The sequence below is a fragment of the Ictalurus punctatus genome, chromosome 8 (genome assembly GCF_001660625.3).
Source record: "Ictalurus punctatus breed USDA103 chromosome 8, Coco_2.0, whole genome shotgun sequence".
In the NCBI taxonomy this organism is placed as follows: Eukaryota; Metazoa; Chordata; class Actinopteri; order Siluriformes; family Ictaluridae; genus Ictalurus; species Ictalurus punctatus.
Genome location: NC_030423.2, coordinates 19422719 through 19447111, shown reverse-complemented (window position 1 = coordinate 19447111; position 24393 = coordinate 19422719). Strand labels below are relative to the sequence as shown.

The window sequence follows — 24393 nt, the reverse complement described above, 5'->3', positions numbered from 1 at the left end:
TACAATACAAATTTAATTTTTAATAAATATACAGTGTATGAAATAAGTTTAAATTACAATACTGGACATCATTGTACATAAAATCATTATCATTATTCTTAAAAAAAAAAATAATAATAATAATGTCCTATGACTGGCATATACTGTGGTGGCCATTGTTAGGCACTTCTGTAGTGTACCCAATAATGAACTCTGAATTAAGAATGACACTGTAACACCAGGTTGATGAGTTCACCTCTTTGAGGAAGAACGATTATGCTTGCATCATGTAGCTCTCTTCACTTCGATGCTGAGCGAGCACGTGTCGCAGCACACTACAGCATCCTCATCCTCCTCTACATCCACCTTCTCCAAGAGAAACTCGCCACCACAGCGGCAGCTGTACGAGTAACACTCATTCTCTGAAACAGAGGTGAGATATTGATTAGAGCACTGCAGTCTTCATTGGGTGGCAAAAGTCAAGGTCAAAGCATTGCGTATAGCTCAGGTCTGTCGAGAGCACTTCTTTATCTACTGTAGCGCTAAACTTGAAATTTGGTCCATCAGGACAGTGTTATGGGATGTGGGGCCAGGGATGTGCATTGTAATATCTGTAAGAGGTAATGAATGGGTGTGTTTTTAATGTGGCGTGATCAAAATAACGCCATGCGAGTGAAAATAACAATGCTTATCATGTATGTTGTTTTGGACAATCGGCCACTATTGGTCATTGGTGACAATGAGGGATTGTCACGATGGGGCATGGTGGCTTAGTGGTTAGCACATTTGCCTCACACCTCTGGGGTTTGAATCCCACCTCTTCCCTGCATGCGCCTCTCCCCATGCTTCCGGGGTTTCCTCCGGGTACTCCGGTTTCCTCTTCCAGTCCAAAGACATGCATGGCAGGCTGATTCAAAGTGTCCAAGGTGTCATTTCCTAAGTGTCCGTAGCATATGAATGTGTATGTGATTGTGCCCTGCGATGGACTGGCAACCTGTCCAGGGTGTACCCCACCTTATGCCCAATGCTCCCTGGGATAGGCTCCAGGTTCCCCGTGACCCTGAATAGGAGTAAGCGGTTGAAGATGGATGGATGGAACAAAAAAGCACATGTACATAAGTATTCACAGCCTTTGCCATGACACTCAAAATTGAACTCAGGTGCATCCTGTTTCCACTGATCATCCTTGAGATGTTTCTACAACTCGACTGGATTCCACCTGTGATAAATTCAGTTGATTGGACATGATTTAGAAAGGCACACCTATATAAGCTCCCACAGTTAACAGTGCATGTCAGAGCACAAACCAAGCCATGAAGTCAAAGGAACTGTCTGTAGTCCTCTGAGACAGGATTGTATCGAGGCACAGATCTGGGGAAGTGTACAGAAACATTTCTGCAGCATTGAAGGTCCCAATGAGCACAGTGGCCTCCATCATTCGTAAATGGAAGTTTGGAACCACCAGTACTCTTCCTAGAGCTGGCTTCCCGGCCAAACTGAGCGATCGAGGGAGAAGAGCCTTAGTCAGGGAGGTGACCAAAAACCCGATGGCCACTCTGACAGAGCTCCAGCGTGTCTCTGTGGGGAGAGGAGAACCCGCCAGAAGAACAACCATCTCTGCAGCACTCTGCAAATCAGGCCTGTATGGTAGAGCGGCCAGACGGAAGCCACTCCTCAGTAAAAGGCACATGACAGCCCGCCTGGAGTTTGCCAAAAGGCACCTGAAGGACTCTCAGACCATGAGAAACAAAATTCTCTGGTCTGATGAAACAAAGATTGAAATCTTTGGCCTGAATGGCAAGCGACATGTCTGGAGGAAACCAGGCACCACTCATCACCTGGCCAATACCATCCCTACAGTGAAGCATGGTGGTGGCAGAATGTTTTCAAGCAGCAGGAACTGGGAGACTAGTCAGGATCGAGGGAAAGATGAATGCAGCAATGTACAGAGACATCCTTGATGAAAACCTGCTCCAGAGCGCTCTGGACCTCAGACTGGGGCGAAGGTTCATCTTCCAACAGGACAACGACCCTAAGCACACAGCCAAGATAACAAAGGAGTGGCTACAAGACAACTCTGAATGTCCTTGAGTGGCCCAGCCAGAGCACAGACTTGAACCCGATTGAACATCTCTGGAGAGATCTGAAAATGGCTGTGCACCGACGCTCCCCATCCAACCTGATGGAGCTCGAGAGGTCCTGCAAAGAAGAATGGGAGAAACTGCCCAAAAATAGGGGTGCCAAGCTTGTAGCCTTATACTCAAAAAGACTCGAGTCTGTAATTGGTGCCAAAGGTGCTTCAAAAAAGTATTGAGCAAAGGTTGTGAATACTTACGTACATGTGCTTTTTTGTTTTTTTTAATAAATTTGCAAAGTTTTCAAACAAACTTCTTTCACGTTGTCATTATGGGGTATTGTTTGTAGAATTTTGAGGAAAATAATGAATTGAATCCATTTTGGAATAAGGCTGTAACATAACAAAATGTGGAAAACGTGAAGCGCTGTGAATACTTTCCGGATGCACTGTAGAAAATGGATAGATGGATGGATGATGCTTCGGATTAATACTAAGCAGGTTATGCATTTCAGTCTCAGTATCAGTTTTGGCAAAAACCCCAAAAAACACACATGTATTCATACTCTGAAAGTTTGTGAAAGTTACCTCGTACACACTGTAAAAGTGAAAATCGCATTGACAAAAGTATAATAATGAATTACAATGTGATCATAGCAGCGCTATACGTATATAATAGCCAGATGGTCAGATATAAAACCAATGAATGGAAGCAGAAAAACGAATTCATACATGAGCATGTCCTGCAAGTGCAGCATTGCAGTTTATGGTCAATTATCTCCATTTTCCCCAACAAGCTTCATATTGGACATCCCGACCCCACCAGTGAGAGTAAAAAAAAATTAAATAAATAATAGTTTTTTTTTTTTTTTAAAAACACTGCTTCTGAGAATTTTTTCACTCAAATGGTTAACTGGATATAGCTTGTTCCCTGAGAACTTTGGTCAGGTGTGTTCTTTCAGATCCTGAGAGCGGTGCAGACTTGCGCTACATCTAGAAGAACATTTACAGCATGAATAAAGGTTCGTTTGTGAGTTTCGAAAACGGACACATTGTGAAAGGCTGTGATAACAGAATGGCTTAAAAGTGAGAAGAAAAAAAAACCCAATGCTGTCGTAATTGCTTTACTCATGAGCCGCAGGTCTAATGTGTGTGCAGGTACATCATTAGAGTGGGGAAAACATGTGAACAGCTACACATTGCTATTGTTAGCTTTTCTGTCGCTTTTTTCTGTTCTGAATACTAAATGATGTGCATTATTTAGGGTGTACACAGCAATTATGTTATATATCCTAGGTAGAGTGCATAAGTAGTGAACAGAAGGTCAATTGGGATTAGGGACCAATATTCCTGTCTGTTATAGGTCCATACTGAGCAGCTCTAGTCTGCACAAGTGTTATTCTGGACTTAAGATAGAAGAGCTGGATACCTAAATTCCTCATGTAGCTTTACTCACCGCTGTCCCAGTTCATGTCCTCCAGTGTAATGCAGGCATCCACCGGCCAGCTTTGTTTCAGCTCATGTGCTACACACACACACACACACACACACAGGATTATAATACTGAACTATTGCTCGAACTCAATCTGTTGATTAAAGCTTAGGTAAGAGCACAAAAAGGTATAGTTATATTAGAGAAGAAAGTGACTTGATTTCTTAAAAGAATATGGACCTTCTACAACATTAAACGCAACACTTCAGGACATGCTGTTATAGGAAAATAATCAGCTTTGGGGTACATTTACATTTATTCACTTAGCAGACGCTTTTATCCAAAGCGACTTACAAATGAGAAAGAGGTGGATGAGGGGTAGTAACGCATCACACCGCACCATCGTGTTTATGTATTATTACCGGTTTTACAGTGCCCTCCACTAATATTGGCACCCTTGGAACATATGAGCAAAGACGGCTATGAAAAACTGTCTTTTGTTTAACCTTTTGATCTTTTGTTAAAAAAATTCACAAAAATACTCTCATGGATATCAGACAATTGCAAACTAAACAGATTTATCCAAAATAAATTAGGTTTGTTAAATATAGGTGTGCAACAATTATTGGCACCCTTTTAGTCAATACTTTGTGCTACCTCCCTTTGCCAAGATGACAGCTCTGAGTCTTCTCCTATAATGCCTGATGAGGTTGGAAAATACATGGAAAGGGATCTGAGACCATTCCTCCATACAGAATCTCTCCAGATCCTCTGTATATCAGAGTCACCATGGCACAGCTGGCAAAATGTTTCTGCTACACACAGATTTACACTAGGGGCAAATGAAAAACTTTAACACATAAATAATCCTTGTGTAACTGTAGTGAATGGAGGAACTGTGCAGTTCTCCTGCTGAAAGTCTTTAGTTCCTCAAACGTTTCTAAAATTTTGGCAAATGCTTCAATGAAGACTAGGAGAGGAAGAACTGGACCGCTTTACCGAACGAAAACCATTGTGAAACATCATCGTGTGCTTCTGCCATTCATCTCAACATACCAAACACAAAGAGAAGTAAGAAGCGACAGGATAAAGAGAGAGCACAGAACCAGGAGCCTATACACAATCCCAAAAGGCTCCACCAAAAAAGAGCTGTCACAGAATCTGAATATATATTACTGGTGTGAATGATAGCATCTTGAATCTGAAAATATGAAACATGACAATTAATCGTCACAGGAGCAAAAATGAGAAGGAACGAAAGCCTGAGATGTAACACGTCCCAGAAAGAAAGAAAAAAAAAAACCCTCAGCCGTTGTGAGAGAATGGTAATTAGCACGTCCTGTGCCACTTTTCAACATGTTTGCCTTTAATTAGCCAGGAGAGTGCCCTGAGCGCGCACCATTACAGTTTGGTCTGCATATCATTTTTAAAGTATGGCAAAGAAATTTGCACCATTAATTCCCGGGCCGTCAAAAAAAAAAAAAAGGTTCGAGGTGCAGATGAGAAAAACGTGTCGAACAAAAGGCTCGTCAGAAATGTATTTCGCATGTACATCGCTCAAATTAGTGAAACGTACTCGTTAACCCGTCAAGGCACCATGCATATTTATCACCGGGGATATATGAAGAACATAATGATTAATATAAGCTACAGGATCTTCGGCAGCCTTTTGTACAAGCTCACATATCATCTGGTCTGAACTGACTCAAATAAACTTTATTTGCCATATTATTTTTACTGTATGACATTTTATAGTAGCTCTAGCAGGTGCTATAATTTATGCTGGCTCCTAGAGCAGCTTAAGGTACACATCCACTAACAAAATATGTCACAAAATACACCATTGCAGGATATTTGGCTATGGGTGCGGTTATGAAGACAAAGTAAACAACAGGCAAGGAAAAATGGGAGTTATTGTTACCACCCTGAAGTCGATTATTTTCCAATTAGAGCAGACCGCGAAGAGTTTTATTACTCTTATCACACAGCAATTTGTTAAAAATTCTATTGTTTTACTTATTAAATAGCAACATGCATGTTAATCCATTTACAGTTACATTTAAGGTTGCCGAACATCTCCAAATAAGATTAAAAAAAAATTTAAAAATGCAGTTTTTCATATTACTGAGAAACCACAAAGCCCTCAGTCCTGAAGACGTTCCTGTGTCTGAAAACAGCTTTACAATGTGCTGACACTGGAGACTCCTTCCATAAACATTAAACAAACATCTCCTCGCTAAAAACATCACCATTCAAATGATTGCACAGGTTTTTTTAAATCTGTTCACGTGGAACATCGCCATACTAGCCTCTGTGAATTAACTGTTACTATAGAAACGATAATGTATTATGACAAGCGCATTAATAATTAACAGTAATAATGTGAAGCTATATTTTAAAAACCGTAAATGAAAGTCTTGGACGACATGAACATTAGAACTCAATAGAACATCAGGGTGAACTTAAACCCAGCCTTGACTGTTCGGCTAAAACAGAATTCATATTGTATCCACACAAACCCACTTGATTGTTCAACAGAAAAAAATTTATAGTCCTCAACAAACAGTCATTAGAGTAAATGAGGACGCAGTACATATTCAGTATATGAGCCTGTATCAATCAAGACAGGTTTGTAAGTGAAACGTGACAGATCTGCAGACAAGAGGGAGACCATTAAACTCCAATAAGAGGTTTGATGGTACAGCGGTGTCGGCGTGGGTCCACACGGGTCAGTGAGTTCTGGTTCTGGATGAGAACGATCATAAGAAACGGGCCCGAACAGCAGCGCTGTCACAGCCAGTGTTTATTTAGCGATGAGATGATGCTGACAGCTAAAATGATGAGTAATTACGAAGAATGAGTGCGCAATAGCCCGAGATAAAAAGACAGAAAGAAAGAAGGGCTTGGCTGAGCAAACCATTCGAACCAAACGCAGTGCAAACGCATGCACACAAACAGAAATAAATAAAAGACCGACAGATGTCGGCCTCACATTATTATATATGCAGTACTAGGGTTTAGAAATCCGAATCAGTCCTAAATTTCAAAGTCACTAATTATTTCATATTGCACTATATGGCCAAAAGTATATGGACACCTGACCATCACACCCATATCTGGTTCTGCCGCAAATTTGTAGGCACAAAATTGTATCAAATGTTTTTGTATTCTGTGAGAAAGCCTTCCCAGAAGAGTGGAGGTTATTATAACAGCAAAAGGGGAACTAAATCTGGAATGGAATGTTGAACAAGTGCAGTTTCACAAGGTTATGATGAAAAAAAGTTCACAATGCTGTTTTTCAGACACAACCTAGCTAAATGTTCTGTTTATTTTTGCTCCGCTAGTGGAAATAGATCCTGAAGATGCCACACTTTCTTTATACCACAGCAAACTGACGAGCTAGCTCACAAAAGTTATATTCCCAAAAAGTATCGTTTGCCACGTCCGCTGATGATGTCACTAACGCTACTGTAGCAGCCATTTCGAACTAGCAAATGGAATTTTTACGTGGCGAACACGGATGAATGGAGTGCTACACACGGTGAAATGTCCCAGTGAGGTTATAGTAAATATAACCACTCTTGAATGCAGCTCAACCAATCACATTAGTAGACCAGAACTAACTGTTGTATAAATAGTCAATAATGTGACGTATATGTGGTAGGGCTGGGCAAAATTATGACATAATATCTTGATAAACTGTCACGATAAACTTCTCAGATAATTTATCTATTTATTTAACTATTGTGATCATGATCTTATTTTTACACCAATTTTATTTGAATAATTACAAACTCACAGGAAGCAGCAATTAAGTTGTACTTAATTTTTTAAATTGTGAATTGTCACAATTTTTTTTTATTAGACATTGTTTTCCCATATATATATATATATATATATATATATATATATATATATATATATATATATATATATATATATATATATAACATTTCTAAACAGTAAACAACTCATAATCAAACAGGTTGTTTTAATGCAGCACGACTGTTATTAGTATATAACTGACATCCTGTTCATTCATATTCAGCTATAAAGAAAAGCTAACTGAAATATTCATGACTGCATCCTACTGAGTGAATATTAAAACAGCTGAATATTCTTAGCATTGTAAACAGTGTCAGGCTTAAACAACAACACCGAGCTCTTTCAATCGAGCCACTGAAGCCGAGATCAAACGGTAGCCAGTCAATAACTACTCACATTTAGCTGTGGAGCAAACCACTGCAGGCTTCGGTTAGGCCCAGATTAGCGAACTCTTTCAGCTCGAATCAATCTGAGCGTTAATTACAGCTGAATCCATCACACAGTCCCAGAGCTGCAGGAGCTTCAATCAGAGTAGTTACTATCTGTAACCTTTAGAATTAATACCTCAGAGTGGGACAGAGCTTCATAATAATAATAATAATAATAATAATAATAATAATAATAATAATACATGCAAAATATTCATTGAAAAATTTTTTTTTTTATTACAACAGTACAATTATTCTTCATTATTATTATTATTATTATTATTATTATTATTATTATTATTATTATCATCATCATCAGGTACATTATATAATATATATTAAAAGCTACTTAATCATGAATAATTATTCATTCACATTTTATTCAAAATCATTTTCAACAAATTTCAATAAACTCTCAAAGCTAGATTAATAATAAATAAAAATAGGGCAGTTGGAGTATGCCCATCCCTAAAGCCCGCCCCCACCCTAATGGTGCACCGGGCCCTGCGTGTACATTTATCGAAGCTCGTAATGGTGGACTAGGGGAGCTCTTTCCTCAGGCAAGTGGGGAGAGACACAGCCTATCACTTCATATAAGAATAGGCCATGTGTGATAGACCTGACCTACATTTCCTTTCTCTCTCTCTCTCTCTCTCTCTCTCTCTCGTTCCCCCTCCCTTTCTCTCTTCCAGAGGGAGAGAGGGCGACTGTTATGCTGCACATCTTTAAATGTGCTATGTTTCCCATAACCCCCACCTCTAATTACTCATTTCTTTTGCAGTCTTTCTGTCTGTAGCTGTAAGTCAAATTCTTGCTCAGTGCTTCACCAACTCAGCTTTGAATAAATAAAAGCTGATAATATTGCTTAGACTGTATTGTTGCTGCTTTAAACAACAACAAAAACATAAATGCTAAATAATTGTTACTTGAATTGGCCTAGTTAACAGCCTGGCCTTTCTCATCTGACCTTTCTGAACGAGTGACTCATAACTCCGCCCAGAGCTTGGGAATCATCAGGAGGCTCTAGCATCACAGGAAAGTCTTCAGGCCAGAGGCAATTGTTCCTCTTATAATTTAAGAGAAAGTGAGGGAACGACTGTTTATAACATGAACTTACTTGTTTTACGTGTGGTCTACAACATTAAAAATAACTACAAATGAATAAAAAGTATGATGTGTTATCCTTTAATAAAAAAAAAAAAACATTAAAAAAGGAATTACTGGCAAATTACTGTTGCATAAGAGGAATAAAAACTTTGAGACATACTGCCACCCCGTCGTTGATTATTTTCCTACAACTACATACCGACATACATACTGATTATTTCTTACTTATGACACCTCTTTGTTGCATTATCCCTGGAAAACAAAGCAGGTTCTCATTCTCTCATGCTCAGTGTAGCTCAGATTCATTCCTGTCTGGTCTGGTATGAAGTATAAAGGAGCTTCAAATTCTATATCGTCATTACACTGGGTCGCTGATGAAGGAACCTACCACGCAGCTGTAGGTCAAACGCTCTCCTGCTCTCCTCGTTGCTCAGTATCTTCCAGGCCTGATCCACGTCTATGAACCTCTGCAGGCGCAGCCCCGCCTCCTCTTCTGATAGGCCAGGCTTCTGTTTATCTGGGTGGAACTAGCAATGACAAAAGTTGTGAAGCCTTTGTTTACTAATCTTACGACTATGTAACTAGCTACATGGCTACGTAAAGCAACACTGTATTGGTTTTTGCACGAAACTGCTTTGTGGATGTGAAAAGCACATTAGATAAACAAGATAAACATAGATAAACATTAGATAAACAAGTAGATTTTTACAAAACGGGAGGTAGCTTTAGCCTCTGTGAGCATAGAAATGCAAAATTTGTTAAAAAACTGACAGAAGGATGAAGCTGAATCAATGTAAACACATTTTGCCCACAAAAATAAAGAGGATAAAGATACACAGCATAAAAAGAGAGAAGCTTCTTCAGATCCAAAAATGCTGACATTATCAAGATCAAACACTATAAGAGATTTTTGCCTTTGCGTTTTATACCATGGCTGTTACTATAATATTTATCTACTAGTGCTATGATAGAAGAATGCTCTTTGAGCTGTAGGGTGTTTTTGAGGTTCGGATTAGCCTGGGGTGGAGAAGTTTTGCGGTCATGGTTATTCTCTAATTTATGAGAGGTTTAAAGAGGTTGAAGAGGACAAACTGATCTTTTCTATCAGGCATTCAAATGGCCAATGACTACAATGTAGTGAACAGAGCGTTGCTTGTGTGTGTGTGTGTGTGTGTGTGTTTGCTGTAGTTTAGTAGCTGAACTGCTGCCAAAGTCAAACAATGATGCATGGCAACTACAGTAGACTAGAATAACCATCAGTCCCAGACTGGCCAATTACTGTCTGCCGCAATTATATTTCTCATTTTAAGCAACAAGGGATTTCAACTAATCATTTAGAGTAATTACTTTAAAAAACTAATTAAAAATTTAAGAGTGGCTGTGCATTCTAATGATTTTCTTTCTCCACTACCTCACTGCATCTTTTGGTGATATATTTGAGGAGTTTGAATGGACTTAAATGACAGAAATGACATCAAGCCGAAATTCGAACTTCTTCACTGCATCATGAAGGAGCGCTGCGCAGTGCCAAGTCTGAAGCAGCATTTCTGCATTGTGGCTGAACGAGAATAGAGGGGGTGTGTTTGCTCCCTGCTGCCTCTGCCAAGAGCTCACCCGTCTCTTTTTCAAACCATCTCAGGGATCGCAGTGTTACAGTCTAAAAGAGCAAGATGGCAACAAAAAGAGGGACATGAGAAGAATATAAGCAATGAGACGAGACAATAAAAGAAGAGAAGAAATGAGATGAGACGAAAAGAGAAGACAAGAAAAGACGAGAAGAAACGAGAAAAGAAGACCAGAACAGGACAATAGAAGAGATGAGATGTGAAGAGAGAAGACAAAGAGAAGTGAAGAGAAGAAAAGACCAGAAGGGACAAGATGAGAAGAGAAGACACACAAAGAAACAAAAAGAGAAGAGAAGAATACAGAAGGCCATAAGTGATGAGACAAGAGGAGAAAAGAAGAGAAGAAACGAGAAGACACAAGAAGAGAAGAAATGAGAAATGAAGACTAGAAGACATGAAATGTAAAGAGAAAAGAAGAGAAAAACAAAGAGAAGTCAGGAGAAGAAGAGACCAGAAGAGCGAAGATGAGAAGAGAAGACACACCAAGAAACCAAAAGAAACAAGAAGAGAAGAGTAGAGCAAAGAAGAGAAGAGAAGAGCTTTCCTTGGGCTACATATCTCACAATTTGGCAGAAGAGGAAGCTCCATCACTACAGTCACATGATGCTGTATTTAGGGATGAGCTGATATGAACTTTCTGGAGCAATGAGACAATCGATATGTCCATGTCAATACCTGCCCCAATGATGCAGACACCACCCAATTACTTTATGTAGCTTTAGCCTCTATCAGGGGTTTCCAGCTTTCATTTCCTCATATATTTTGTTGTTCATATTTTTTAGGCCAATAAACAAAATGGTGGTGAATTACATCCAACATCAGTGTCGGTGTTATGCTGCGGCTCCACTTATTCTCTCAGAGTGAAGCGCCACTGCAAATCAACACAAAGTTCTGACTGATCACCTTTATCTTATGATGAAACATAGGATTTTATCCTGATGAAGCGTGCTCGCTTCCAAGATGAATCCGCCTTCCATTAATGCACAAGGAGTCACTGAATGATGAAGAAAATTACGAAACATCAGGGTGGCATGGTGGCTTAGTGGTTAGCGTGCTTGCCTTGCACCTCCAGGGTTGGGGGTTCGATTCCTTCCTCTGCCGTGTGTGCAAGGAGTTTGCACTCTTTGAGGGTTTCCTCCGGGTACTCCGGTTTCCTCCCACAGTCCAAAGACATGCGTTGTAGGCTGATTGGCATTTCCAAATTGTCCGTCATGTGTGATTGTGCTCAGAGTTCTCCCCCGTGACCCTGTGTATGATAAGCGGTACAGAAAATGGATGGATGATGATATGCTATTGCCTTCACAGTGACTAAAACCCAACTGAACAGTTATGGGAGAGTTTGGAGCGATGTGTTGGACAGCACTCTTCACCACCATCATCAAAACATCAACTGAGGGAGAGTCTTCCGGAAGAACGGCGTTCATCGCTCCAGTACAGCTCCTGAGACATCATGTGTCATCTATTTCATTTAAACAGATCAGAAGACATATCGCAAAGACGATGTGTAGCAATAAAACCACGTTATACTATATCTATTCATATTGGAACAATCCGTCAACACAGACACATCGTGCACTAATTAGGCTAATAGTGTCCACTACTTTGGACATCTATTGGTCAGCTATTTAAAGGGACACCCTCAGCCTTTAATCTATCCATCAGTACGTGATCTTCTGCCAACTAGAGATGCATTGAACACAGCAGAATTCAGGACTTGAGTTAAAAGTTTCCGTCTTTGCCTCAGTCAAAGCTCTTCTTAATTAAAGCTACAAGAACAGTCCGATCACAAGCACCTTTGATTCTGTTGATCTCGGATACATGGGATCCCTGCAGAGAGGATTACACTGACTTGCGCTGGGTGTGGGAACCTGCTTGTAGATCAGAGACACAGAGCATGCTGTAGGCCAAAAGGCAGGAAAAATTCAAGTCATTTTAAGTGTTATCTGTGAGCAGCTTTTAGTTTGGTTATACAGAAACAAGGGGGAAAAATACTCCAGTCATACAACACTGGTCACATTAAGGCTGAAATATTGGACGATGATACTGAAATTGCAATAAATATGTTATTCAGTATGTACGTTTACACAGACAACAATAATCCAATATTTAACTGTTTAAGACAATACTCTGATTAAGAAACTACCATGTAAACAGCAATTTTTAATTACCTTAATCCAAATAAAGTCATATACAAAGTAAACACAAATCGAATTAAGACATGTGGAGTACTCCTGTTTTAGTCAAATTATCGAAGTGTATTACAGACATGTAAACACCTTAATCACACTATTAATGTGGTGTGGGAGTTTTCACCGCATTTTGCGACAGGACACAATCAAACACAGCTGTTCTCAACCGTTTTAAAGTAGACAAGAGAGCATGGCTGCGTCCCAAACCGTGTACCAACCTACTATATAGTAGGCGAAATACATGCATCTCGACTACTATATAGTATTTACATTTACATTACATTTCTTCATTTAGCAGACACTTTTATCCAAAGTGACTTACAAATGAAGAAATACAAGCAAAGCAATATTAAGCAGAGAACAATACTAATAATACTATTATTAATACTAACAATACTATAAGTAGTAGGTAAATATGCGGTTTCGGGCGCAGCCCACGGCTTCAAGCAGTCGTCTATTTGCATGTACAGCATGACAAATAATTAACCCCTCTTGAAGCGTTCATAAAAATTTTCAATAAAAACACCCAAAACTGTATACGGTACCATAACGAAGGTGAACTGTAGGTTGATACGTGAAATTCTGGAGGGAACGTCGGACAGCGTGGCACGGTGATGTAATGACGTGTGCCGTTAATCGAACTATGTTCTATAACATGTAAAACATGAAAGGAGTATTTTAAAAGTGACTCATGTAAACACCTTAATCACAGTATTGTCTTACTCAGAATAAGGTCAATAATTAGATTACTGCTGTCCATGTAAACTGACTGAGTGAGGATTGTAAGTATTTCTTTAACACTAACCAACCCATAGTTACAGCTGGGCAATATGACAATACAATATCAATAGTGATAAATTAGAAATAAATTTGATATATCACAGGTATTATCAGTATTTTTGTCTCGATCAAACTGTGATTGGAACCAGTCGGGTACGTTAAACTTTTGTACTGAATCTTTACAATTTTTAAAGTTCTAACTTTGAGCTATACTGTGGATTTCTCCATTCAGATTAGCGTCAATTTGTTAGAATACATTATCGTTTCTATAGTAACAACTGTTTCCTCAATGTGGCTTTCTGTGGTGGGCAAAAACATGTGTAATTGTTGATATGGTGATAAAATTTCTCTGTGAGGAGACATTTATTTAGAACGTACGGAAGGAGCCTCCAGTGCAGGCACTTTGTAAGAGTCAGAGGTAAAGCTGTAAATTGAAGCTTTCTGCCACAGGAAAGTCTTAGGGACAGAGGACTTTGCAGTTCTAAAATTTCAGAACATCCATACCTGGTGTACCTGGAGGAAACCCCCGAGGCACAGGGAGAACATGAAAGCTCCATGCACACAGGGCGGAGGTGGGATTCGAACCCCCAACCCCGGAGGTGCAAGGCAAATGTTCTAACCATTAAGCCAACCATTAATTAAACCATTAAACCATTAATTTTCCTATAACGGCACAACTCCAAGTGTTTTTATTCTTTGCTAATTGGCACGCTTTCTGCGGATAATCCCGTGGGAAGTGGATTTTATCATCCAAACAATATTTTGATCATCACATCCAGATTTCAAGATTTCAGATGCTAAAGACATGTTTTTTTTTCTTCTCCAGAATACTGCCACCTACTTTCTCAAAACTCATATTCTCTGAAAGAAACATTAGAACACAACTATCTAACATGATAAAACAGCAGCTCTGCACTACTGCACAGACCATTTTGTTATTTGGCAAAAACAAATGTTACTTCTGAATAAAGTTGTTATTCCATAAACACACATCTTTGCAGCCGCAGCGGTGTTCGTGTCACACCTACTAAAGGCACAACGCAACATCCTGAGAGGAAAAGGCGTCCGTGTTAAAGGCCACTAACAGTGGGAAGCGTCAAAGCAACACTAGCAGCGTGACTCTCGGCTCGCTCGGCGAGGAGGTGAAGTCTTCAGGCTGAGAGATCCTGACTCTCTCTGCAGTCAGAGATTCCCCTGCAGTGCCGAGAAGGGATACAGAAACACAAACATCTACCTGGGTACTTTACGTCCACAGCAGGCGTGGACAAGCCATGCGTCTCTTCTGTGGCCAGAGAAAAAAAGCTGTGCAGAATTATTTAATAGCTCTTTTAGTCATAATTATATTGAAAACATGAGCAACCTGACATACTATTTAAAGAAATCAAAAGTAAGTTGTTAAAGAAACTACTACTAATAGTGACATCAATTATGCATGATGGATCTGGGAAAATAAGATTCATATCCACTCGTGCGTACAGTTTAACATATGTTAGGGCAGAAATAGGTTCTATACTGCCTTATATTAGAGCTGAGACATTTGAGGTGTCAATCCCCCACCAACCAAACCGCCCCCCCACCATCCCCCAGCAGCCCCACCCTATCTGACGTTTTCCACTCCACTGCTCTCGCACCTTCACCTGACGCAGTCCACGTGCTCACCATAAATACAGTGCTGAAAGAGAGACGTCGCTTCTGCCCTCTCTCTCTCTCCCTCTCGCTCTCTGCTTCCTCTCCGGAGTTACACGCTTTAATTGCTGTCCCTTTGCACGCGTTGTAAAATATTCATTTACCGGGCCTAATGGAGCTTGGAGAGCAGTAGCACAATATAAAGGGCCGGCCAATTTGGAGCGCTCGTCGGCGCGGCCCATACATCATCACACGGCAGGGAAACACATTCACAAGCTGCTCATCGGGGGCACGGTAAAGGCCTGCAGCATCACGCTACTGCCACCTAATGTCAGCCCATACATACACGCATACTGCACACACACAGTATACACACAATATACACACACACACACACACACACACAGGAGTTAATGGCATTTTTGCAACACGCGTTCTGATGTTCCTAGAAAAGCTGTCGTATTTTTAAAGAGGACATGGTAAATACCATTTAGCTCCACAGTGACAGCACACTTCAGCTGTCTGCTTTTAAATGGAGTTGGTAAGAAAAACCACTTTGGCATTCAGTAATCTGTCAAAATGGTGTCAAAAAGTTGGATAAAACATCATAACACCAAAACTGAGACTTTTTCTCACATACATCGTATCTTATGACCAAGCGTAATGGGTGTAGATTTAAATTCACTTACTATCTTTAAGGTTTATTTACAAAAATGTACTTCCTCTAAGAAATCTTTCTATTCTGACCTTTTCTTGTGTGCCTTAGTTACACAAACACTACAGACACGGATGAAAAACAATATTGCCATTGCGCAATTGTGTAATGACAGTGAAGCGTAAAATCTCAGCGCGAAATGTATTTCTTGTATTAACGATATAAATTTAAATCAGTTGTCTGTAAACAGTGGCTCTATGCAGTAGCCAGTGAAGGTGGATCATTTGTGAAACGTTGATATCTTTATGATTACTGCCTTTACACTTCTGCTAGATATACAATGATTAACTAGATTAACTAATGCATTGTAGGAATGCATTGATTAACTAGACAACAGTACATAGTACAAGCCTTAAGGGGGAAAAAAATGATCAAATCATCTCCACAGACTGAGGTAGGGTAAAACCAATGGCACTGAACTGAACATCTGAAGTCAATAGTACCAGTTCCTGCTGCCTGATGCCCACTGCATCTCTGTGAACTCATATGGAGGGGAAACTGATGATGGTTTCTGTCCAGTGAGGTCAATCAGGTCCATCTCATTGGCAGAGCCATTGCGTTTGCCATCGCAGCATTCACCTTCCGGTGATATTCCCCCACCATCTAACAGACCTATTAGCAGAAACAACTCACTTGGAAGATGTACCTTCCCCATATTACCAGGAGTGGACAAATGATAAATCATTAGCCAGCATGCCAGGTAAGTAGAAGCTGTAATGTCCCAAGTCTTGGTTGCCTGGAAACCTAACCGACCAGACTGCTATCAGATGTAATGTAATAACATATGGTCAGCTACACTATATGGCCAAAGGTATGTGGACACCGGATTAGCACATCCATATATGGGCCTTCACCAAACTTCCATCCATCCATCCCTCCATCTTCTAGACCGCTTATCCTTCCTTCAGGGACACGGGAAACCTGGAGCCTATCCCAGGGAGCATGGGGCACAAGGTGGGGTACACCCTGGACAGGGTGCCAATCCATCGCAGGGCACACTCACATACACATTCACACACCCATTCATACACTACGTACACTTTGGACATGCCAATCAGCCTACCATGCGTGTCTTTGGACTAGGGGAGGAAACCGGAGTACCCGGAGGAAACCCCCGCAGCACGGGGAGAACATGCAAACTCCGCACACACAGGGCCACAGTGGGAATCGAACTCCCAACACTGGAGGTGTGAGGCGAACGTGCACACGCCACCAAGCCACTAAGCCATCGTGTGCCCCTTTCAGCAAACTTGAAGCACACAATTGTATAGAATGTCTTCGTGTGCTGTAGCATTACAATTTCCCTTTACTGGAACTAAGATATCCAAACCTGTTCCATCAATGCCTTCGTGAACGAAGCCAGCTCCACGAAGTCATGGTGTGCCATGTTTGATGTGGAAGAACTCGAGTGGCCTGCACAGAGCCCTGACCTCAACACGTTTCAGATGAACTGGAACGCCAACTGCATGCCAGACCTCCTCGTCCGACATCAATGCCTGACCTCACTAATACTCTTGCAGCTGATTGAGCACAAATCCCCAAAACCATGCTCCAGAATCTAATGGAAAGCCTTCCCAGAAGAGTGGGGGTTGTTATAACAAACATGGACCAACATTGGAATGGGAAGTTCAACAAGCACATATGGTTGTGACGGTCAGGTGCCTGCAAACCTTTGGCCATAATTAAAGCCCGGACATGAAATCTGGGAATCCAGGCTACAGACTTGTCCACCCCTGTATTTCTGACCTGTGACAGGCTTTTATCCAACCAATGATAGTGCTTCCAATGCCATTCAAGTGATTACAGCTTGAAGATGTAGCCGCTGCTACTACTGTTTTTACAGTGGCAAGAAAAAGTATGTGAACCTTTTGAAATTTCATGGTTTTCTGCATAAATTTGTCATAAAATGTGATCTGATCTTCATCTAAGTCAAGGGTATTGACAAATATAATGTGTCTAAAATAATAATACAAAAAAATTCTGATCTTTCATGTCTTTATTGAGAACAACCAAAAAAAACCTCAGTGCTTGTGGAAAAAGTATGTGAACCCTTGAGTTAATGACCTGAAAAAAGCTAATTGGAATCAGGTTTTAGCACACCTGGAGTCTCGTTAAGAAAATGAGTTTGGAGGTGTGGACTACAGCAACTTTGACTGATAAAAACCCCTCAAAAACGTTTGGAGTTTGTCTGCACAAGAGCCACACGCTTATGTGAGCCATGCCTCGCCAAAAAGAGCTTTCAGAAAATCTATGATCAAGAATGGTTGATTTACATAAAGCTGGCAAGGGTTACAAAGTGATTTCGAAGACTTTAGAAACAGTTAAGCAAACATTTTACAAATGGAGACACTTTGGGACTGTTGCTATTCTACCAACAACGAAGATTCATCAGTGAGGTAAAGAAACGACCCTGAATGACAGCCAAAGATTTGAAGGCATCATTGGAACTGGCTAACATCTCTGTTCAATATGTAAAACGTTGAACAAGCAGGGTATCTATGGCAGAACACCACGAAGGAAGCCACTGCTTACTAAAAAGAACATTGCTGCATGCCTGAAATTTGCAAAAGAGCACACTGACACTCCACAGCGGTACTGGCAAAATGTTTTTTGGACTGATGAAACTAAGATTGAACTACTTGGAAAAACCACACAGCACTACATCTGGCATAGAAAGGGCACGGCATATCATCGTGAAAACATCATCCCAACCGTAAAGTATGGTGGAGGAAACATCATGATTTGGGCCTGCTTTGCTGCATCAGGTCCTGGCCAGCTTGCAATCACTGAGCTGAAGATGAATTCCCAAGTATATCAGACAGTTCTTCAGGATAATGTGAGAATGTCTGTACATCAGCTGAAACTGTGTAGAAGTTGGGTGATGCGACAGGACAACGACCCAAAACACCGGAGCAAGTCCACAACAGAATGGAACAAAATCCACTTTTTGCAAGGGCCAAGTCAGAGCCCAGACCTCAACCCAATAGAGATGCTATGGAATGACTTGAAGAGAGCCACACACATGAGACGTCCAAAGAATATGACAGAGCTAAAGCAGTTCTGCCAGGAAGAATGGGCTACAATTCCTCCTGAACGATGTGCAGGTCTGATCCACAGCTATAGGAAGCACCTGGTTAAGGTTATTGCTGCCGGGGGTCAGACCAGTTATTAATTCTAAGGGTTCACTTACTTTTTCCACTGCCATTTTGAATGTTGAATGAGTGTGTTCAATAAAGACATCAGGGATCAAAATTTATTTTGTGCTTTTATTTGACACATTATATTTGTCAATACCCTTGACTTGGATGAAGATCAGATCACATTTTATGACAAATTTATGCAGAAAACCATGAAATTCCAGAAGGTTCACATACTTTTTCTTGCTACTGTAGATAAATTATTCTAATTATATACAGTGTCAGAAACCATACATCTATTGGAGATACTGAAAAGCTCATATGGTTCAAGGAATGCATTGATTAACTAGACAACAGTACATATTACAAGCCTTAAGGGGGAAAAAATGATCAAATCATCTCCACAGATAGAGGTAGGGTAAAACCAATGGTACTGAACTGAACATATGAAGTCAACAGCTATCTGTGAGTCATTCAAAAATCTTTCTGAATCAAGTCATAAGAGAAGGCAACGTACCATAAGGACCAGTCTCTGATACTTCTGTTTCAGCTCCTGTAAATCATCAGTGGGAGTCGCACCAAGTATGGAGTACCAGTTCTTCCCTAGATCCCGAGCATTCGACATACTCCTGCGCAACAAAGAAGGAGTTTCTATTTATTTATCTTCATGTCTGATGGTCATATCAAGCAGCTTAAAGGATGTACTGAAGTGGTCTGCACCACAGCATAGTGATTCTCCAGCTTTAACACAACATTATAACGTGATCACACTTTATGTGTTTAACAGCAACAAAACCCGTTAATAAACATTGTTTTTATGATTTAGACAATTTCTATCACCTGACTCTGGAGGATGTAGGACTGACTGCAAAGTCCTAAAGCAGCAAATTTGATTTTTTTTTTTTTATCGAATCCCTTTTTTTTGTAAAAAATTGTAAAATGATTGTTTTTTTTAAAATGCCATTTAATTGTTAAATCACACAAGTTTGTAACTATTAAATAAAAGTATTTATTTATTAAACCCCAGTTTGTTATCCTGATAAGTCTCATGATATGATTTGTTTTGGTCATATGAGCTTATTTAACTGAATGTTCAAGGATAGGAATATTCTCACATCAACATTCATAAGCACATACAAGACACACAAAACTATTGTATATACCATACAACTTAACATTTAGGTATGTGTAAATAAGCAAAGTTTACTTTTAAATAGAATTTAATCACTTTTAACTTTTTTTGTGAATACAATGGTTGACAGGTCTCCAAAACTAACAGGAAGAATTTTCCCCAAAAGTGTAACGCACAAAAAAGAAAAACCCACTAATAATGTGACCCTAGTTGATCTGTTGATGATTTTACATACATATGGTCTAGAAATATAGCAAACATTAAGTTACATCTTTCCCTCTGATTGTAACAAAGTGCTGACACTGGAGTCTCCGTCCAAAAATACTGGATAAACTTTACACAGAAATAAACACATACACGAGCTAAAACTACATTTTTTTAAATCTATGTTGGTCATATATATATTTTTTTTCTTTGAAAGACATTGAACTGCGAATTTGCATAACTTTTAAAAGAAAACTTAATCATGTAAACGAGAGCGTATGAAAAGCTGAGCAAGCTTCTTCTGTGGTAATTTACTTCATTCAGTTTGTCAAGCAATTAGTAATTCAAAATATAAGAAGCTATTGCTAGTTAAAGTGATTAGCAGGCTAACTAGCTAGCGCAGTCGCTAAAGTAATAACACATACAGCAGTTTAAAAAACAAACACTTAATGCAGCATTATACAAACCGTGACAATGAACTCAGATTCAAAATGAGAACGAGATATGGCGAAGCTCATGTCAGGAGAATGTTTCTATCTTACTGCTGAGGCTTAAACTATCAGGCTAACCATCAGCTTATCTTCTTGGGTGCCCCACTATTTCCGCCTCGGTAGAAACACGCAGCACTTTAATATAAAATAGACTCTTTAACAGTCACAGTACGCTGCAGAGAGGAACTATTCTTTTTAAATAAAAGTATTATTTTTTTCAGTTTTATGATTTATATTTTCTTCATAATTTTACATTATAAAAGCGTTTAATTTTGATTTCTACCCGTGTGGCATAAAGTGTAACACACCATACGACGCGAGCATGCTGTTTCTATGGAAACGACACAGTTTAGTGTCATTTGGCTCTAAAAATAAAAATTACAATTATAAATGTTGGTTTATGAGTGAGAACAAACAAACAAACAATTAAATAAATGTTTTTGTTCTCTGTTTAGCTTAGTAGTTAGCACGTTTTCCTCTCACCTCCAGAGTTGGGGGTTCAATTCCCTCCTCAGTCCTGTGTGCAACCGTTTGCATTTTCTCCCAGTGCCTCAGTGGTTCCTCCGTGTACTCCGGTTTCCTCCCCGAGTCCATAAGCATTGTAGGCTGATTGGCATTTCCAAATTGTCTGCAATGTGTGTGTGATTGTGCCCTGCGATGGATTGGCACCCCGTCCAGGGTGTCCCCCGACTTGTGCCCAGAGTTCCCTGGGATAATCTCCAGGCTCCCCACGAATGGATGTATGGATTCTCTGTTTAGAGTTTATCTAAAAAACAAAATTCCATTATCATTTAATGGTGTATTTGTGTTTAGAACCTGCTATAATAATAATAGGTTTCAGTCCACACATTAATACGCTACAGCCGATTTATCTACATGCAATATCATGAACAGAGTTGGGTGTAATGTGTTATAAAGTTGGGTGTAACGCGTTACTGTAATCTAATTACTTTTTCTGATAATGCAGTAATGTAAAGCATTACATTTTAAATTTATGTGATTTGATTACGGTTATTGATGTCAATCAAATTACGTTACTTGCATTACAAATTTATTGTTAAGAAAACAATATTAAGTAAAATGCATTTTTAAATAAATCACGGTTTGCCCTGAAGATTTTTTCTTCAGCCCCGAATAATTCTCCTCTCGGAGCGGTTTGTCACTAACATCAAACTGAAACGGAACATCAGTAAAAGAAGATGGCGGTGTTGTAATTTTATATCTTCAATGAACGGAAGTGAGACCAATCAGACAGGGTTTACATGAAAATACGTGGAAACACTTATGTCTTATTGAGTGGAAAATTTAAACCAGTAAAGGGGTTGAAACTGAAACAGTAACATCCTCTGATACTGAGCAGGAAAACAAGCTGCGTAAATGTCTATATGAGTTCCAGTTTACGTGAACATGATATGAGCAGAGCATAAGGAAAGATAATGTACTTTGCATGGCACTGTAGCAGCTAAACCCATACAATGATAGCTTGGCTGTGCCTCCCCTTGGCTAGTGACACCAAAGTAGCCTAGTTAGAAAAGTTTTATATTTTATCGGTCTGGTAATCTTACAAACAGTGATAACACCCGAGGCAAGTTTTATGATAAACCCAATTTTTTCTGATCATGTCATATATTGACACGCGCTAAAATTACTGAAAGAACTATGAGTTTCACTTTGTAGTGTATTTTTGTAGGTTTTATAGGTTTTGAAAGTAACGTGAAATTAAAATAATTAGTAATCCGATTACTTTTTACATGCAGTAATCAGTAATGTAACTAGATTACAATTTTAAAGTAGTAATTTGTAATCTGTAGTGGATTACTTTTTTTGAGTAATTTACCCAACACTGATCATGAAGATATCCAATTAATTAAAACAGTCAGTGTGTAATTAATTAATTTCGTCAGGATTTAAGCCAAGAAAAATTTCTTAGCTAATTTCCTGTATTCAGTCAAGAGAAGTGAAACATGAAAACTGGTATCAGAAGACCTTGACAAGGACGCATGTACACATCTGTGTACAGTATATTTGTATAATGAATATTTATTAACATATCACACATATTTATAAAGTTTAGGGCCTAAGATACATAGACACCAAAACAATCCCTGCTAAAAAAAAAAAAAAAAAGAATCAATAAAAGCCCTCAGAATTGTAATAGTTTTAATAGTCATAATGGGAATTGTATTGGTTTTAATGGAAACTGTAATGGTCCCTGTGGGTCTCTACTGGTAATTTGTTGCTTTCTATTGGTGGCATGTGATGTCTAGTGGATATCATTAAGGACCTACATCCTTAATACATCCTTCTACGTAATGGAAACCATTTGGTAATGGTTTCACTGATTAACAGCCAATGGTTTCTGATTACATTTGTAGTGAAAACCATTCGAATTTCTGTGATGGTTTCTATTGTTTTTTCCCCCAGCAAGGCAAGATCCAAAATGCCCACAACATTGTCAGTTCACAGAGTGTAATAATAAAGAAAAAAAGGAATACAGAACAATTTTAATTTGAGAGATTCATTTTCTTTATTTAGCTTTCCATGAGCAAGGATGTATTTATTATAATTATGACTTTCACCATCACTGACTAAAAGATAGACAACTAGATAGATAGATAGATAGATAGATAGATAGACCATTTTCTGGTGTGCGATTAAAGCAAATGGTGTGAAATGCTGTCAGGTGTTTTGTTGTTAATTGTAAGAATTATTCCAAAGTAAATAATCACACCAAGGGGTCTTGAAGAAGAACAAATTGCCCTGAACACACCTCAGCCGCTCATGCCTCCTGCTGCTAATTACCAAAATGTTTTAATGAGCATTCTGATAAATGACACATGTGACACAAGAAACATATTGTTTACCTTTGGGCTTTATTATAAATAAGTATTCAACTTCTGTTTTTACTTTCATTAATGTTGTTACTTCAACTACACATATTATTAGTATTTTATATATAGAATTATTATACTCATTATTAATTTTATACAACAATAATAAAATAGAAGAAGAAGAAGAGGAAAAAGAAGAAATAGAGGATCAAATGAAAACATATTTTATTTGAAATATAATTTTAATGTGCTGTATTCTAACTGGATCTCTACATTAAGTAGCTTCAGCATAATCTTATTCTGCTAGCTAATTAGTGAGCCTGGTAATTAGCACGCTAGCTAGTTAGCAAGCCAGGACAGCTCTGTATGTACATAGTTCAAAGGAAATGGACTGTAGAAACTGCCAACGGGCATGGAAAACATTCCATAAAATTAATGTGTAGAATTACACAAAAAGGATGGGTGCCTGATGTGGCTGTCTGTTTGTCTGAGTATTTTTCCTTTTAATTGTCCTGATGTCATTGGTTTGTGTAATTTCCTGTTTTGGCTCCTCCTCTTCCCTTTTGTGTTACGGTTGAATGGGAGAGGTGGGTTTGGTTTTGAGTTCTCAGTAATCTTGTTTAATCTTTATTTAAATCATCATTTATATACTTATGTACCCATTTTAGTTTGTGTGTATAGTGTTATTTTATTTATCGGTGTGACTATTTTTGTTGTTTTGCCCTTCTTTTGAGTGATTTTTTTGTTTCAACATGTGCACCTTTCGCATTATGGTTGAATGGGAGAGAGAGGAGAGAGAATAAACAAAGAGTCAACCC

The 24393-nt window shown here is 39.1% G+C and overlaps 1 protein-coding gene across 1 annotated transcript; it reads right to left on the bottom strand.

The window, feature by feature from the left end:
- Positions 1–20854, bottom strand: dnajc24 (DnaJ (Hsp40) homolog, subfamily C, member 24). The gene is made up of 5 exons (XM_017475133.3): positions 20721–20854; positions 19435–19546; positions 9234–9372; positions 3510–3578; positions 1–401 (listed from the first exon to the last, which is right to left on the bottom strand). Exons 2-5 carry the CDS (start codon positions 19540–19542, stop codon positions 265–267), a joined length of 453 nt encoding a protein of 150 aa, XP_017330622.1. The 5' UTR covers positions 19543–19546; positions 20721–20854; the 3' UTR covers positions 1–264.
- Positions 20855–24393: the final 3539 nt, after the last annotated feature.